The sequence below is a fragment of the Pseudorasbora parva genome, chromosome 13, assembly GCF_024679245.1.
Source record: "Pseudorasbora parva isolate DD20220531a chromosome 13, ASM2467924v1, whole genome shotgun sequence".
NCBI lineage: Eukaryota > Metazoa > Chordata > Actinopteri > Cypriniformes > Gobionidae > Pseudorasbora > Pseudorasbora parva.
Genome location: NC_090184.1, coordinates 46,646,575 through 46,664,784, shown reverse-complemented (window position 1 = coordinate 46,664,784; position 18,210 = coordinate 46,646,575). Strand labels below are relative to the sequence as shown.

The 18,210-nt window shown below is 40.8% G+C and overlaps 2 protein-coding genes across 2 annotated transcripts in view; one reads left to right on the top strand and one right to left on the bottom strand.

The window, feature by feature from the left end:
* dmxl1 (Dmx-like 1) overlaps positions 1-12,719 on the top strand; it is a 101,097-nt gene extending 88,378 nt beyond the window's left edge. The window contains exons 37-46 of the mRNA XM_067414619.1: positions 1,216-1,302; positions 3,092-3,213; positions 3,902-4,043; positions 4,425-4,485; positions 4,707-4,834; positions 4,977-5,054; positions 5,472-5,563; positions 9,888-9,940; positions 10,566-10,783; positions 12,127-12,719. Of these exons, the coding sequence (XP_067270720.1) occupies positions 1,216-1,302; positions 3,092-3,213; positions 3,902-4,043; positions 4,425-4,485; positions 4,707-4,834; positions 4,977-5,054; positions 5,472-5,563; positions 9,888-9,940; positions 10,566-10,783; positions 12,127-12,339 (1,194 nt within the window). The 3' untranslated portion in view covers positions 12,340-12,719. The remainder of the gene's footprint in view (positions 1-1,215; positions 1,303-3,091; positions 3,214-3,901; positions 4,044-4,424; positions 4,486-4,706; positions 4,835-4,976; positions 5,055-5,471; positions 5,564-9,887; positions 9,941-10,565; positions 10,784-12,126) is intronic.
* A 1,614-nt stretch (positions 12,720-14,333) lies between these two features.
* Positions 14,334-18,210, bottom strand: part of hsd17b4 (hydroxysteroid (17-beta) dehydrogenase 4) — a 37,253-nt gene continuing 33,376 nt past the window's right edge. The window contains exons 23-24 of the mRNA XM_067414615.1: positions 16,382-16,506; positions 14,334-14,890 (exon numbers count right to left, since the gene is read on the bottom strand). Of these exons, the coding sequence (XP_067270716.1) occupies positions 14,801-14,890; positions 16,382-16,506 (215 nt within the window). The 3' untranslated portion in view covers positions 14,334-14,800. The remainder of the gene's footprint in view (positions 14,891-16,381; positions 16,507-18,210) is intronic.

Sequence of the window (18,210 nt, the reverse complement as noted above, 5' to 3'; positions counted from 1 at the left end):
AGAGCATCTTGCAGTGGATGGAGATTTGTGGGATGCACATCCAGGGCACGAAGCTCCCGTTCCACCACATCCCAAAGATGCTCTATTGGGCTTAGATCTGGGGACTGTGGCGGCCATTTTAGTTCAGTCAACTCATCGTCATGTTCAAGAAACCAATCTGAAATGATTGGAGCTTTGTGACATGGTGCATTATCCTGCTGGAAGTAGCCATCAGAGGATGGGCACATGGTGGTCATAAAGGGATGGACATGGTCAGAAACAATGCTCAGGTAGGCCGTGGCATTTAAACGATGCCCAATTGGCACTAAGGGGCCTAAAGTGGGCCTAGAAAACATCCCCCACACCATTACACCACCACCACCAGCCTCAACAGAAATCAAGACTCATCAGACTAGGCAAACTGTCCAATTTTGGTGATCTTGTGCAGATTGTCGCCTCTTTGTCCTATTTGTAGTGGAGATGAGTGGTACCCGGTGGGGTCTTCTGCTGTCGTAGCCCATCCGCCTCAAGGTTGTGTGTGTTGGGGCTTCACAAATGCTTTGCTGCATACCTCGGTTGTAACGAGTGGTTATTTCAGTCAAAGTTGCTCTTCTATCAGCTTGAATCAGTCGGCCCATTCTCCTCTGACCTCGAGCATCAACAAGGCATTTTCTCCCACAGGACTGCTGCAGACTGGATGCTCTTCCCTTTTCACACCATTCTTTGTAAACCCTAGAAATGGTTGTGTGTGTAAATCCCAGTAACTGAGCAGATTGTGAAATACTCAGACCGGCCCGTCTGGCACCAACAACTATGCCACGCTCAAAACGGCTTAAATCACCTTTCTTTCCCATTCTGACATTCAGTTTGGAGTTCAGGAGATTGTCTTGACCAGGACCACACCCCTAAATGCACTGAAGAACTGCCATGTGATTGGCTGATTAGATAATTGCATTAATGAGATTTTGGACAGGTGTTCCTAATAATCCTTTAGGTGAGTGTAGATCAGAGTGAGTGTAATGAATGAATATAATGGACAAGTTTCACTTTTTGAATGTAATTAGTAAAATAAATCAACGTTTTGATGATATTCTAAGTATATGACCAGCACCTGTAAAGCATGAACACTAGTGCATGATGGGATGATTTGAGCATGTATTCTCCTCCAGGCCTTTTAAAGAGTCTTTACACAGCACGTGATTCTGAGCCGTAGTGATGCTCTGGCTTCTCCCACAGATTGAGACGGATCTGGGATACCCGGGAGGAAAGGCTCGGATCATCCACAAGGAGTCGGACATCATCACAGCATTCGCCATCAATAAGGTCAGTGGAGGGACGGCACACTGCAGAAAATGCTCTTTTTATTCAGTATTTTTGTCTTGTTTCCAATCCAAATATCTTATATTCTTAAATCGAGATTCATTTACTAGATCAGTAAAACGACATGAGATATTTTTGTTTGTTCTTTTGAAAATAAAATCAAAATGAAGTGAGTTTTTGCTTAAAACTGCCAACGGGGTGAGAAAAATAATCTTATTTCGGTTTGCGACGGAAACAATTGGTGTGTCTTCTGAATTTGCCTCACCGGCACGTCATCCTCAAAAAAGCCGTCTCATGCGTGATACCCAGAAACGTTGAATATTCCTCTCTAATCTGACCTCTGAGCTGTAAGGTGTCCAGAATAATAATCCTCCGCTGTGTGTTAATAGGCCAGAGGAGAACTGAAGGTGTTTCTCAATGTCAAGGACGGATCCTTCCAAGTCACTTCCTTCAGAGGCTAGGCTAGCTCCTCTTTAGCATTCGGAGAACACGTAAATGGAACAGGCTAGCAAGTGCACGTCATTGCGTCAGTGAAAAGATCCGTTGGCCATCTGTAACGTTATTTGTATATTTTTATATCAATACAGTAGTAATTTGTACCGGCATTTAAACATTAAACTTTACTTATATTTACTACGGTTATAACAAATGTTTGGTAACGTCAATAAAAGCATTGTGGCAATCGGCGAGGTGAGGGGCCGTGAGAGCGGGCCGGTGGAGTGATGATGAGCGGCAGCTGATCGCCACACCGGTCTCGGCTCACGGCAGTGACGGGAGTATAAATGGAGGAGGGTGGAAGACGAGAGAGGACTAGGCCTGGACTTTATGTTATGGTTTGTTTATGGTTTATTATGTGTGTGCGGGCAGTCGTCCGTGAGGGGCTACCCGCGTTACTTTCGTTTTGTTTATTATTTATTATAAAGTTGTTGAACGTTCGCCGGTTCCCGCCTCCTTCCTTCACATCTACAAACCCAGATACAAGCATATTTATTTTTACTAAATATACAAATAAAATGAATTACTAAATCAACTGTATCACTGATCTGCCAACATTGTCTCTCTATGATAAATTAAAATAAGCTGATAACATCACTGTTTACTCCAGAACGACTGTACAGCCAAATCTAATTCTGCTGCAGTATTGTCCTGTTTAACACTGAAGCTGCTCTGACACAATCGGCACTGGAGAAGAGCGATAGAAATAAAGATGACTGATTGATTGAAACAAGAAATAAGATTCATGATTCGGATCACCAGTCTCGTGATTTCAGCAGTTTGACTCGCGATCCGAATCATGAATCGATTCACTGACTCATAACGGTTTGAATCATGAATCGATTCACTGACTCAGAACGGTTCGAAGCTTTGTTCTGAAATCGGCCATCACTATATAAGTCGTTATTTAGTGTTTTTTGCGCACTAACTCTATTCTGGCCTCTTCATCAATGATTGTAGAGCCGCTGTAGTGAGATGGGCTTTGTAACGACGTCTTTAGTGCCTTTATGGGTCTTGAGAGAGGAAATGACATTGGTGTCAATGAAGGCCTTTCTGAGCCATCGGATTTCAACACTAATATCTTCATCTGTGTGTGAAGATGAGCGGAGGTCTGACGGCTGGCCAACCACAGGAGGAGTTAATCACACTATGCACATTTCTGGCTGAACTAACCCTTTAATAATTGTTAGATATTAAGACTAGAAACAAGACAAAATTACTAAGTGAGAAGAGCATTTTTTGCAGTTCGGGTTTAATTTCTGTGCTGGAGTTTAACGAGCTTCTCTTCATCTTTCAGGCCAATCGTAACTGTTTAGTGATCGCCTCCACCCACGACATCCAAGAGCTGGACGTGTCCTCCATCCTCGCCACTCAGGTGCTGACCTGGATCGACGACGAGGCGGAGGCAGAGGTCAAAGGGTGAGTTGGGTGCGGTCATGTGAGCATTAAAGGCTGATATATTTTCGGGAATCCCGTGCGATGGGATTAATAGTGCGGTGATTGACACGGAAGAGAAAAAAATTCAGCAGGATTGGCGGGACCGAGAATCGTAAGAACACTATGATACACAAATATGCTGTTTATAAAATTAACTGTATGTTTTAATTTTGAACTCCATCATTGTTGCCCTGTCTCTTTATGCGGCAAAAAAAATGCTCTTCTTATTTAGTATTTTTGTCTTGTTTCCAGTCCAAATATCTAAATATTCTTAAATCAAGATGCATTTACTAGATCAGAAGAAGATATTTTTTCTTGTTTTCTGGGGGATAAAATCTGACGTGAGTTTTTGCCTCAAACAGGCAAAATTATATAATAATATGTGGGCTATATTCATAAAAATAATCTTATTTCTGTTTCGGACGCAACAAGAAATAAGATTATTTTTTTTGTCACCCCATTGGCAGATCAGTTTGCCTGTTTTAAGCAAAAACTCATTTTGATTTTATTTTCAACGAAACAAGAATAAATATCTCATGTCATTTTACTGATCTAGTAAATGCATCTTGATTTAAGAATATTTAGATATTTAGACTGGAAACAAGACACAAATACTGAATAAGAAGAGCATTTTGTGCGGTGTGTGAGTGTAGCTTGTGTTCTGTTGCAGGACGGATGATTTCCTGGTGGTTCATTCGCGGGATGATTTGGGCTCTCTGCACGGCAGCACGCCCTACACACACTCCAGCCCCGGAACGCCCATCAACATGCCCTGGCTGGGCGGCCTGCAGACGGGCAGAGGAGCCGCGGTGGTGAGCCTACATCTCTCCGCTCACCGGCAAAACATGCTTCTGACTCAGTATTTTTGTCTTGTTTCTAGTCCAAACATCTAAACATTCTTAAAACAAGAAGCATTTACTAGACATGCAAAAGTAATTGTCTTGTTCTGGGGAAAATAACTCTGAATGAAGAGAGTTTTTGCTTAAAATAAGATAAATAATCTGCCAATGGGGTGAGAAAAATAATCTTAATTCAAACAGAAAACAAGATTATTTTTCTCACAACTCAAGAATTGTTAGATATTTTTTACTAGAAACAAGACAAAAATACTGAGTAAGAAGCATTTTTTGCAGTGTGACCTGCTGGCTTTCAGACGCTCCGCTCATCTGATGCTCTTGTGTTTGTTTCCGCAGCTCATCAAGCGAAACATTACGAACGTGCGGCGGATGACATCACACCCCACACTCCCCTACTGTGAGTCTTCATCCTCTCATTATTCTGTGTGAATGGAAGTAAATTAATGACAGACGTCTGGAACACAGAAAGCATCTCACTGATTGAAAAAAAATAATGTGCTGCTGTGTTTTAATCTGTTAGATCATTCAAAAAATTTGATTCCTAATGAAAATGATTTGTAATGTGGAATCAAATAAATTATATAAAATGTGTGTGTGTGTGTTTGTGTGTGTGTATAGATCTAACGGGCGCTCAGGACGGCAGTGTGCGGATGTTTGAGTGGGGTCATTCGCAGCAGATCACCTGCTTCAGGAGTCCTGGAAACTGCAGGGTCACCAGGATACGCTTCAACTACCAGGGCAATAAGGTGCTTCGTCAAAGCCACACACTCGAGTGTGAGCGCGGTGTGTGTTAAGCACACACTCGAGTGTGAGCGCGGTGTGTGTTAATTACACACTCGAGTGTGAGCGCGGTGTGTGCTAATCAGCTCTTCTGTGTGTGTTTTGCAGTTTGGGATCGTGGATGCGGATGGAGCACTCAGCCTCTGGCAGACCAGCACCTCCGGGAACACTCCCAAACCCTACCTGGTGTGTGTCTGCTCTAACACACACATCTGATGTGCTGTACACTGCATAAATGATTTTCGTTCTTAGTATTTTTGTCTTGTTTCTAGTCCAAACATCTAAAAATTCTTACAACAAGAAGTATTTATTAGACAAGCAAAAGTAATTGTCTTGTTTTGGGGAAAAATAACTCTAAATGAAGAGAGTTTTTGCTTAAAATAAGATAAATAATCTGCCAATGGGGTGAGAAAAATAATCTTAAAACAAGATTAATTTTGAGTTATTTTTCCCCAAAACAAGACAATACTTTGTACTTGTCTAATAAATGTTTCTTAATGTAAGAATTTTTAGATATTTTGACTATAAACAAGACACAAATAGTGCATTTTTTGCAGTGCTCCGTGTTTTCCTGATCATATCCTCCTCTTTATTTCCTTCCAGACGCTTCAGTGTCACAATAAGACGGCGAATGACTTTGTGTTTGTGGGCTCGTCGTCTCTGATCGCCACCGCAGGGCTTTCGACAGACAACAGGTACAGGTGTAGAGCAGCGATGAAAGTGTTGGTTTGAGAAAGTGTCGATATACAGTGGGTGCGGAAAGTATTCAGACCCCTTTAAATTCTACACTCTTTGTTATATTGCAACCATTTGCTAAAATCATTTAAGTTTTTTTTTTTCTCATTAGTGTACACACAGCACTCCATATTGACAGAAAAACACAGAATTGTTGACATTTTTGCAGATTTATTAAAAAAGAAAAAATGAAATATCACATGGTCCTCAGTCTTCAGACCCTTTGCTGTGACACTCATATATTTCATATATTTCTAAGCGGTATGTGTGGAGGAAAATATCACCTGTCCAATATAGTCCCAACAGTGAAGCATGGTGGTGGCAGCATAATGCTGTGGGGTGTTTTTCAGCTGCAGGGACAGGACGACTGGTTGCAATCGAGGGAAAGATGAATGTGGCCAAGTACAGGGATATTCTGGATGAAAACCTTCTCCAGAGTGCTCAAGACCTGACTGGGCCGAAGGTTTTCAACAAGACAAAGCACACAGCTAAAATAACAGAGGAGTGACTTCACAACAACTCCGTGCCTGTTCTTGAATAGCCCAGCCAGAGCCCTGACTTAAACCCAATTGAGCATCTCTGGAGACCTGAAAAGGGCTGTCCACCAACATTTACCATCGTTGGAGGAATGGCAGAGGATCCCCAAATCCAGCTGTGAGAAACTTGTCATCTTTCCCATAAAGACTCATGGCTGTATTAGATCAAAAGAGTGCTTCTGCTAAACACTGAGCAAAGGGTCTGAAGACTGAGGAACATGTGATATTTCAGTTTTTCTTTTTTAATAAATCTGCAAAAATGTCAACAATTCTGTTTTTCTGTCAATATGTGTGTAAAAATGTCAGGGGGTCTGAATACTTTCCGTACCCACTGTATCTTAAAGTGTGGCGGGTCTAACGCTATTTCCTGCATTCGGCCTTATTTCCACTGGTCAAGCCCGCCCTGATGATCTCATTGGTCAGTTTCTGTTGATCATCTGTCCGTCATCGGCTAAAGCCCGCCCTGATGATCTCATTGGTCAGTTTCTGTTGATCATCTGTCCGTCATCGGCTAAAGCCCGCCCTGATGATCTCATTGGTCAGTTTCTGTTGATCATCTGTCCGTCATCGGCTAAAGCCCGCCCTGATGATCTCATTGGTCAGTTTCTGTTGATCATCTGTCCGTCATCGGCTAAAGCCCGCCCTGATGATCTCATTGGTCAGTTTCTGTTGATCATCTGTCCGTCATCGGCTAAAGCCCGCCCTGATGATCTCATTGGTCAGTTTCTGTTGATCATCTGTCCGTCATCGGCTAAAGCCCGCCCTGATGATCTCATTGGTGAGTTTCTGTTGATCATCTGTCCGTCATCGGCTAAAGCCCGCCCTGATGATCTCATTGGTCAGTTTCTGTTGATCATCTGTCCGTCATCGGCTAAAGCCCGCCCTGATGATCTCATTGGTCAGTTTCTGTTGATCATCTGTCCGTCATCGGCTAAAGCCCGCCCTGATGATCTCATTGGTCAGTTTCTGTCGATCATCTGTCCGTCATCGGCTAAAGCCCGCCCTGATGATCTCATTGGTCAGTTTCTGTTGATCATCTGTCCGTCATCGGCTAAAGCCCGCCCTGATGATCTCATTGGTCAGTTTCTGTTGATCATCTGTCCGTCATCGGCTAAAGCCCGCCCTGATGATCTCATTGGTCAGTTTCTGTCGATCATCTGTCCGTCATCGGCTAAAGCCCGCCCTGATGATCTCATTGGTCAGTTTCTGTCGATCATCTGTCCGTCATCGGCTAAAGCCCGCCCTGATGATCTCATTGGTCAGTTTCTGTCGATCATCTGTCCGTCATCGGCTAAAGCCCGCCCTGATGATCTCATTGGTCAGTTTCTGTCGATCATCTGTCCGTCATCGGCTAAAGCCCGCCCTGATGATCTCATTGGTCAGTTTCTGTCGATCATCTGTCCGTCATCGGCTAAAGCCCGCCCTGATGATCTCATTGGTCAGTTTCTGTCGATCATCTGTCCGTCATCGGCTAAAGCCCGCCCTGATGATCTCATTGGTCAGTTTCTGTTGATCATCTGTCCGTCATCGGCTAAAGCCCGCCCTGATGATCTCATTGGTCAGTTACTGTTGATCATCTGTCCGTCATCGGCTAAAGCCCGCCCTGATGATCTCATTGGTCAGTTTCTGTTGATCATCTGTCCGTCATCGGCTAAAGCCTGCCCTGATGATCTCATTGGTCAGTTTCTGTTGATCATCTGTCCGTCATCGGCTAAAGCCCGCCCTGATGATCTCATTGGTCAGTTTCTGTTGATCATCTATCCGTCATCGGCTAAAGCCCGCCCTGATAATCTCATTGGTCAGTTTCTGTTGATCATCTGTCCGTCATCGGCTAAAGCCCGCCCTGATGATCTCATTGGTCAGTTTCTGTTGATCATCTGTCCGTCATCGGCTAAAGCCCGCCCTGATGATCTCATTGGTCAGTTACTGTTGATCATCTGTCCGTCATCGGCTAAAGCCCGCCCTGATGATCTCATTGGTCAGTTTCTGTCGATCATCTGTCCGTCATCGGCTAAAGCCCGCCCTGATGATCTCATTGGTCAGTTTCTGTTGATCATCTGTCCGTCATCGGCTAAAGCCCGCCCTGATGATCTCATTGGTCAGTTTCTGTCGATCATCTGTCCGTCATCGGCTAAAGCCCGCCCTGATGATCTCATTGGTCAGTTTCTGTCGATCATCTGTCCGTCATCGGCTACGTCTAAAGCCCGCCCTGATGATCTCATTGGTCAGTTTCTGTCGATCATCTGTCCGTCATCGGCTAAAGCCCGCCCTGATGATCTCATTGGTCAGTTTCTGTCGATCATCTGTCCGTCATCAGCTAAAGCCCGCCCTGATGATCTCATTGGTCAGTTTCTGTCGATCATCTGTCCGTCATCAGCTAAAGCCCGCCCTGATGATCTCATTGGTCAGTTACTGTTGATCATCTGTCCGTCATCGGCTAAAGCCCGCCCTGATGATCTCATTGGTCAGTTTCTGTTGATCATCTGTCCGTCATCGGCTAAAGCCTGCCCTGATGATCTCATTGGTCAGTTTCTGTTGATCATCTGTCCGTCATCGGCTAAAGCCCGCCCTGATGATCTCATTGGTCAGTTTCTGTTGATCATCTATCCGTCATCGGCTAAAGCCCGCCCTGATAATCTCATTGGTCAGTTTCTGTTGATCATCTGTCCGTCATCGGCTAAAGCCCGCCCTGATGATCTCATTGGTCAGTTTCTGTCGATCATCTGTCCGTCATCGGCTAAAGCCCGCCCTGATGATCTCATTGGTCAGTTTCTGTCGATCATCTGTCCGTCATCGGCTAAAGCCCGCCCTGATGATCTCATTGGTCAGTTTCTGTCGATCATCTGTCCGTCATCGGCTAAAGCCCGCCCTGATGATCTCATTGGTCAGTTTCTGTTGATCATCTGTCCGTCATCGGCTAAATCCCGCCCTGATGATCTCATTGGTCAGTTTCTGTCGATCATCTGTCCGTCTTCGGCTAAAGCCCGCCCTGATGATCTCATTGGTCAGTTTCTGTCGATCATCTGTCCGTCATCAGCTAAAGCCCGCCCTGATGATCTCATTGGTCAGTTTCTGTTGATCATCTGTCCGTCATCGGCTAAAGCCCGCCCTGATGATCTCATTGGTCAGTTTCTGTCGATCATCTGTCCGTCATCAGCTAAAGCCCGCCCTGATGATCTCATTGGTCAGTTTCTGTTCAAGGATAATTACTCCTCTATGGATCGAGGCCAGACTGAACTGCCCGACCTAAAAATGTTGTGGGCGGGGCTGAGTTCGGCTGGCATCCAGGCTAATGATAAACTAAAGACTCTTCTGAGATATGGAGGATCAACACGACTCTATAGATACTCAAGATTAACATGAGACTGTGTGTGTGTGTGTGTGTGTGTGCGTGTGCGTGTGCGTGTGCGTGTGCGTGTGCGTGCGTGTGCGTGTGCGTGTGCGTGTGCGTGTGTGTGTGTATGTGACCCTTTAACATTCTAGGTTTTAAAACTACTTTTTAAACTTAAGGCCTTTAAACTCTTGACAGACTTCCTCAAGCCATCAGAGTGTGTATCGACTCACTTTAGTTAAATCATGAAACAGATTTAGCTGCATGTCATGTGACATCAGTGAGTGTGTTGTTAAATTATTGAAATATTAACCGCAGAGCTCAGGAGGTATTTTGCATAAATATTTTAGCTGATGAGATTCATCAGAGCTTGATGTTCCCGGTCCAGAATGTTCCTGATCTTTCTTCCCGTCACAGGAACGTGTGTCTGTGGGATACGCTGGTCACGCCCGCCTACAGTCTGGTTCACGGTAAGTCATAGCCACACACACACACACACACACACACGTTGGTCTATGTGGTTTACAGGGTCTCTCCATAGGCGTAATGGTTTTTATACTGTACAAACCGTATTTTCTATCCCCTTACAAAGCCCCTAAACCTACCCATCACACACATACACACACGCACACACACACACACACACTGCCCCATAACCTACCCATCACAGGAAACATTCTGCATTTTTACTTTCTCAAAAAAACATCATTTAGTATGTTTTTAAGGCCGTTTGAATTATGAGGACATTTAATATGTCCTCATAAACCACATAAACAGGCTCACACGCACGCACGCACACGCACAAACACACACACACACACACACACACACTGCCCCTAAACCTACCCATCACAGGAAACATTCTGCATTTTTACTTTCTCATAAAAACTCCTCCTGTGTGATTTATAAGCCTTTTGTAAAGTGGGGCCATGGGTAATGTCCTCATATTTCACCCTCTCCTGTAATACCTGTGTCATACCCATGGCATTATACACATTTGTGTCCTCATATGTCACACACACACACACACACACACACACACACACACCCTTCATCCCTATACGCGTCTCAATCTGAGTCCTGTGTGTGATCCAGCCTTCAGCTGCCATGAGTCCGGTGCCACGGTTCTGGCTCTGGGGTCCAAGCAGCAGCTCCTGATCAGCGGAGGCCGGAGGGGCTGGATTAGTGTTCTGGATCTGAGCCTAAAGGTCCAGCGCCAGAGTTTCCAGGCCCACGATTCGCCGGTTAAAGCCCTGGCTGTGGACTCCACCGAGGCAAGCTTCATCAGCGGCTCGGCAGAAGGAAACATCAAGGTCATTCATTCATGGTTTCAATCGGCTTTTACTTCTCAGGTTTCATTTTGTTTCAAGTTTTAGTCATCAGACGTCGTTTTTTAGGGGCGAGAAACACCTATTGCGTGATACCCAGAAATGTTGAATATTCTGCTCTAATATGATTTCTGAGCTGTGCGGTGTCCAGAATAATAATCCTCCACTGTGTGTTAATAGGCCAGAGGAGAACTGAGTCTGGTTTCTCTAAGGTTTATTTTTCTCCATCATGCCCTGATGGAGTTTCGGTTCCTTTGGTCGCCTTTGGCTTGGCTTGCTCAGTTGGGGACACTAACATTATGATCAGAGTTATTCAACTAATTATACAAATAAAGTTAATTAATTAGGTCTTATTTAATTCTATAAACTATCCAAATCTAATTCTGCTGCAGTATTGTCCTGTTTAACACTGAAGCTGCTTTGAAACACTTGGCGTTGGAGAAGAGCGATATAAATAAAGATGACTGATTGATATTCCAGCCCTCGACATTAACGCTTGTAAGGGATTTTTTTAAGGGGCGAGTGAAAGAGAATTTTACTAACCCAACTGGACAAGCGGGCTTAAAGGCCAATAACAAAAAACACAAGAATGATCATTAATTTATTTTAAGTGGCGATGGATAGTGTAATATATAATGAACTGAAGGTGGCGCTGTTGACGCTCCGCAGCCTCTCGAGGACACTGCAAAAAATGCTCTTCTTATTTAATGTTTTTTTCTTGTTTCCAGTTCAAATATCGTCCAAAAATCAGAATTGTGATTTTATATCACGCAATTGCAAAGTTTATATCTTAGAATTCTGACTTTTATTTTAAAATAATCTGATTTCTGTTCGGAAACAAGAAACAAGAAACAAGATTTCAGTCAGAAATAAGATTATTTTTCTCACCCCATTGGCAGATCATTTTGTTTTGAGCAAAAATGCATTTTTTCTTATTTTGTTGAAAATATCTTGTTGTTTTACTTTATCTAGTAAATGCATCTTGATTTAATTTCTTTTTTTTGATATTTAGACTGGAAACAAGACAAAATTACTGAGTAAGAAGAGCAGTTTTTGTAGTGCAGCATTATGTTCATTTCAATTTGAGTAATTTTAAACTTGTGTTGATGACACTGATGTGTGTGTTGATGACACTGATGTGTGTGTTGATGACACTGATGTGTGTGTTGATGACACTGATGTGTGTGTTGATGACACTGATGTGTGTGTTGATGACACTGATGTGTGTGTTGATGACACTGATGTGTGTGTTGATGACACTGATGTGTGTGTTGATGACACTGATGTGTGTGTTGATGACACTGATGTGTGTGTTGTTGATCCGTCAGGTGTGGAGCATGTCGACTCAGACCCTCCTGCACAGCTTCACCAATGAACACGCCCGACAGTCGCTCTTCCGAAACCTCGGCACGGGCGTCATGCAGATCGAGACGGCGCCGGCCAATCACGTCTTCTCCTGCGGCGCCGACGGCACCATGAAGATGCGCGTTCTGCCGGACGCCCTGAACGCCATCAGGAACGATGTGAAGTTTATCATGTAGCACAATCTTGACTTTCTTTGCACACGGTAAGGCAAGCAATACAAGAGAGAGAGAGCGAGAGAGAGAGAGAGAGCGAGAGAGAGAGAGAGAGGGAGAGAGAGAGAGAGAGAGAGAGAGAGAGAGAGAGAGAGAGAGGGAGAGAGAGAGAGGGATAGAGAGAGAGAGAGAGAGAGAGAGGGAGAGAGAGAGAGAGAGAGAGAGAGAGAGCGAGAGAGAGAGAGGGAGAGAGAGAGAGAGAGAGAGAGAGAGAGAGAGGGAGAGAGAGAGAGAGAGGGATAGAGAGAGGCAGGACACACGGCATCCTCAGCCAATAATACAGGGAAGCAGACACGTGTCCGAGCACACACACTGCAAAAAAAAAAAAAACGTTTTTTATTTTTCCCAGTCTAAATATCTAAATATTCTTAAATCAAGAGGCATTTACTGGATGAGTAAAACGACATGAGAATTGTTTTCTTAAAAATCAAATCAATAAATAAAATCAAAGTGATTTTTTTTTTTAAATAGTGGCAAAAAATGCTCTTCTTCCTCAGTATTTCTGTCTTGTTTCTAGTCCAAACATCTAACAATTCTTACATTAAGAAGTATTTACTAGACAAGCTAAAGTAATTGTCTTGTTTTGGGAAAAATAACTCAAAATGAAGAGAGTTTTTGCTTAAAATAAGATAAATAATCTGCCAAAATAATCTTAATTTAAACAGAAAATGTGCTCACCCCATTGGCAGATTATTTATCTTATTTCTTATATTTTATCACTTAATTTCGAGTTATTTTCCACCAAAACAAGACAAAAACTTTCGCCTGTCTAGTAAATGTTTCTTAATGTATGAATATTAAGATATTTGGACACAAATACTAAGTAAGAAAGGCATTTTTTGCAGTGCAATGGGGTGAGAAAGATTATCTTGTTTCTGATTGATATTGTATTTCTCTTATTATATTTCTCACCCATTGAAAGATCATTTTGCTTGATATAAGCAAAAATTCTTATTTTTTAAGAAAACAAGAAAAATTATGTCGTTTTACTGATCTAATAAATGTATCTTGATTTAAGAATATTTAGATATTTGGACTGGAAACAAGACAGAAATACTAAATAAGAAGAGCATTGTTTGCAGTGTGTACCTTCAGCATACACACAGTTAACCTGACATATATCTCAGTAAAGCCTTAACTAGCCAAACTGTTGCTAAGCGGTGTTGTGATCGTGCTCTAGATTTAAATATAGTGATAAGTGTCCTTATATTTCTACCGAACTCCCTGCTGTCATCATCATCGTGGTCCTGTGGGCGGTGTTGTACATTATTCAGGTGAGCAGTATTGAGTGGGCGGACATGAGCACAGGTACGGGTCGAGCGTTGATGAGGCACACCTGTGCTTCAGTCGCTCGTCTGCACACTGGGGAAAAATGTTTAACTTAAAAAAGTGAGTAACCTGGTTGCCTTAAATTTGAGTTTATTGAAATGAAAAAATTTGAGCTGATACAATGAAGGAAACCGCATCAAAACAGCACAATTTGGCTGCGTCATCACAAATAAAACACACAATTACTCAATATGCTTACAAAATCTTTTAATAATATTTGAATAAAGGTCGTCAATTCTCAAAAATGTTCATTGCACACTGCAAAAATAATTTTTCTTGCTTAGTATTTCTGTCTTGTTTCTAGTCCAAATATCAAAAAAATCTTACATTAAGAAACATTTACTAGACAAGCAAAAGTAATTGTCTTGTTTTGGGAAAAAATTACTCAAAATGAAGAGAGTTTTTGCTTAAAATGAGATAAATAATCTGCCAATGGGGTGAGGAAAATAATCTTGTTTTCTGTTTGAGTTAAGAATATTTCTCTCACCCCATTGGCAGATTATTTATTTTAGTTGTTTGGACTAGAACAAGACAGAAATACTGAGTAAGAAGAGTGTTTTTTGCCGTGCATTAACTCAATTTTTTTATTTCAATGAACTCAAAATTAAGGCCACTAGGTAACTTTAAACTTTAAAATATTTTTTTACAGTGTAGAGATCATTCCATTACCCAGAATCCCCCTCGTGTGTCCGTTTCACAGCTGCTTGTATTCCCAGATGTAAATACGATGATGACTCCGTGTTGAATAGAAAGCATATGATCCTCCTGATCGAGGCTTCTGCAGACGTTTGTTTTTAGGGACGTTGTTCAGGGTTTGTTTTTTAGGCTCTTTTCTTTTACCCGCCATCAGTCGACTCGTCTTCTTTTATCTGATGAAGGTCATGTGTTCTCTCTGGCTGTGGTGATCATGCTTTCTGCCCTTTAACCTCTCAAATGTGAATATATACGCAAATTAATCTAATTTTATAATGAGATCTGTAATATACATTACTGTATGAAGGAAATAAATGACTTGATGATGCAACATTCTGCGATGTTTGGGGTTTTATTAGTGAGTGGACGTAAGGTGTGTGTGTGTGTGTGTGTGTGTGTGTGTTCAGAGCTTGGCGTAGTCCTTCAGTATGGCCTCCAGCTTCTGGCTCAGCATGATGTTCCCTTTGACCTTCAGTTTGCCGGAGAAGAAGGCCTGTGGAGAATCAAATGCCAGTCAAGTCAATTTTATTTATATTGCAACTATTATTACTATATTCTCCAGCGGCGATTGTGTCAGAGCAGCTTCAGTGTTAAACAGGACAATACTGCAGCAGAATTAGATTTGGCTGTACAGTCGTTCTGGAGTAAACAGTGATGTTATCAGCTTATTTTAATTTATCACAGAGAGAGACAATGCTGGCAGATCGGTAACACTGCAAAACATCCTCTTCTTATTTAATATTTTTGTCTTGTTTCCAGTCTAAATATCTAACAGTTCTTAAATCAAGATGCATTTACTAGATAATAAAACGACATGAGATATTTGCTTGTTTTCTGGGGGAAATAAAATCTAAATGAAGTGACTTTTTGCTTAAAACTTTATTTTTCTCACCCCATTGGCAGATCATTTTGCCTGTTTTAAGCAAAAACTCATTTTGATTTTATTTTCAACAAAACAAGAAAATGTCATTTCATTGATCTAGTAAATGCTTAATTTGAGAATATTTAGACTAGAAACAAGAAAAAATTAAGTAAGAAGAGCATTTTTGCAGTGAATATAGTTGATACATTAAATTTAGTAATTAATTTTATTCAGATATTTAGTTGAAATGTTAGTGTCCCCAACTGAGCAAGCCAAGCCAAAACTCCATCAGGGCATGATGGAGGAAAATAAACCTTAGAGAAACCAGACTCAGTTCTCCTCTGTTAAAGGGATAGTTCAGCCTAAATGAGCCTGAGATGTTTGTCTGCTGACCATCCAACATGTCGGTGTGTGTGTTTCTTCAGGAGAACACTAATGAAGATTTTTAACTCAACCGTTGCTGTGTGTCGGTCATATAATGATGTGAATGGGGAACAATTCTAGGAGAGCAAAACAAACATAGAGAACACACACACACACACACACACACCCTGCTGCTCGTGACCACACACTGATGTCAGACTGGAGTGATCATAGATATATATTGTGTAGACGCCTCATTCGAACGATCCGCAGGCACTAATGAGGGATCTATATATATATATATCTATGATCGCTCCAGTTTGACCTCATCAGACGGCAGTAATAGCGGACGGGAACACTAGATGAGATTCGTCTGATATGAGGTAAAATAACACAAATACTGTTGAGTTTCTCTCAGAAAGCGATCGGTTCGTGTCTTCAGACATCAGTGTGTCGTCACGAGCAGCAGGGTGTGTGTGTGTGTGTGTGTGTGTGTGTGTGTGTGTGTGTGTGTGTGTGTGTGTGTGTGTGTGTGTGTTCTCTATGTTTGTTTTGCTCTCCTAGAATTGTTCCCCATTCACATCATTATATGACCGACACACAGCAACGGCTGAGTTAATCTTCATTTGTGTTCTCCTGAAGAAACACACACACCGACATGTTGGGTCAACAGATAAACATCTCAGGCTCATTTAGGCTGAACTATCCCTTTAACAGCGAGTGTGAGAGACCGGAGCGGACCCTGAGGGTCTTCAGTACCTTCTGTGGGTTCAGCTTTCCCGAAACCACGTCCATGAAGTCCTGGTCCGAGAGGGTAAAGGTCACGTCGGCCCGGTCATCGGCCCCTCGGGTCAGAACACCGCGGCCTGTCTTCAGATCCAGAGCTGAGGACACAACTCTACATATTACTAAATCATAAACGCTCTACATATTACTGTACCATAAACGCTCCACATATAACCGTATCATAAACGCTCCACAGGACGCTACTGTACTTACTGTCCCATTACTGGGAAAATACAGCAGGAAGTATTATTTCTTTATTTGAACACATTTGAATCATTTTTATTTATTTAGTTTAATGCTATTTATTTTAAATCTTGTTTTTATTGCTTTATTTGATTTATTTAATAATTTGTTATCATTGTTTAGCTTCATATTTATTTTAATACATTCTTTTATTTATTTTAAATCCTTTTTTTATTTAGTTTCCTATTTTTTTAATTATTCTATCATATTTATTTATTGTAATATTATTTTATTTAAAACCTTTTTTAGATCGTGCTTCATTTTATTTATTAAACAGAATTTGTGCTGTTTGTTTTAATAATGTATGTGTTTAATAAATGTATCATTTATTTCTTTATTTTAATCATTTTTATATTATAACATGTTTTTTTATTCAGTTTTAATCTTCCTTTACTTATTTTAATCATTTTTATTTTTGGTTTATTTTATTATATTTATTTTAATATATTTTTATTACTTAAACTGGTTTTTTATTATTTCTTTATTTTAACACATTTTAATCGATTTAGTTTAATGTTATTTTTTAATTTAATGTAATGCTACTTAATTTAAATCTTGTTGTTATTTCTTTAATATAATTATTGTTTAATAATTTAGTTTATTCTTGTTCTTTATTGCATTTATTTTAATCATCATTTTAGTCATTATTTTGTTTCATCTTTTTATTTTAATCAAATTGTATTATTTATTTTAATACATTAGTTTGTTCTTTTATTTTAATTTAGTTTCATATTTCAATAAATGTTTTATTTCTGTATTATCATATTTATTTATTGTAATATTATTTTATTTAAAACCTTTTTTAGATCCTGTTTAGTTTTATTTCTTTAGTACAGTTTATAGTTTTAATAATCTATTGTATTTGTTTAGTATGGAGGACCAAATTACTCAAAATGATATAATTAAAGAAAGAAAGAAGTAAATAAAACAACAATTTAAATGCACCAGTTTATTCTGGAATAATACAATAATTAATTCATTTAATAATTAAATATTAATTAAATAAATAAATGTTTCTATTTATTTTGTAAAATTACATGAAAACACAACATGTATTGCTTAATATATTTCACAATGACCTCTTCCACACACACACACTATTGTTTTGTTTTAAAAATCTATTTTTAATTATTAAAAGAGCTTTCTCAAACAGCAGTTTTTTATAATAATATGCTGCGTTTACGAACGACGCCTATTTGACGAATCCCGCGTTTCCAAAGCACGATTTTCCCAAATATTTGTTTCACAATAATAGAGGACGTTTCACAAATGCCAATCAGCAGGCAGTGGGCGGAGCTTGACGCTGATTGGCTAATCCTTTCAGATTGATGAGTTTTTTCTGTCTGGGTCTGACGAGTGGTAAGAGGAGAGAGGGACTGATGGGAAATCAATATGGCGGTAAGTATTGATCAAGATAAACACGCACTGCCTTAAACACAGCCACAGTTCTCTTCGATTTTAGAGTCAAAATACATTTTCAGTCACAAATCAGAAATTATGTCATCATACACACACACACACACACACAGATCGATCTGTCATGTCTGACTCTTCAACTT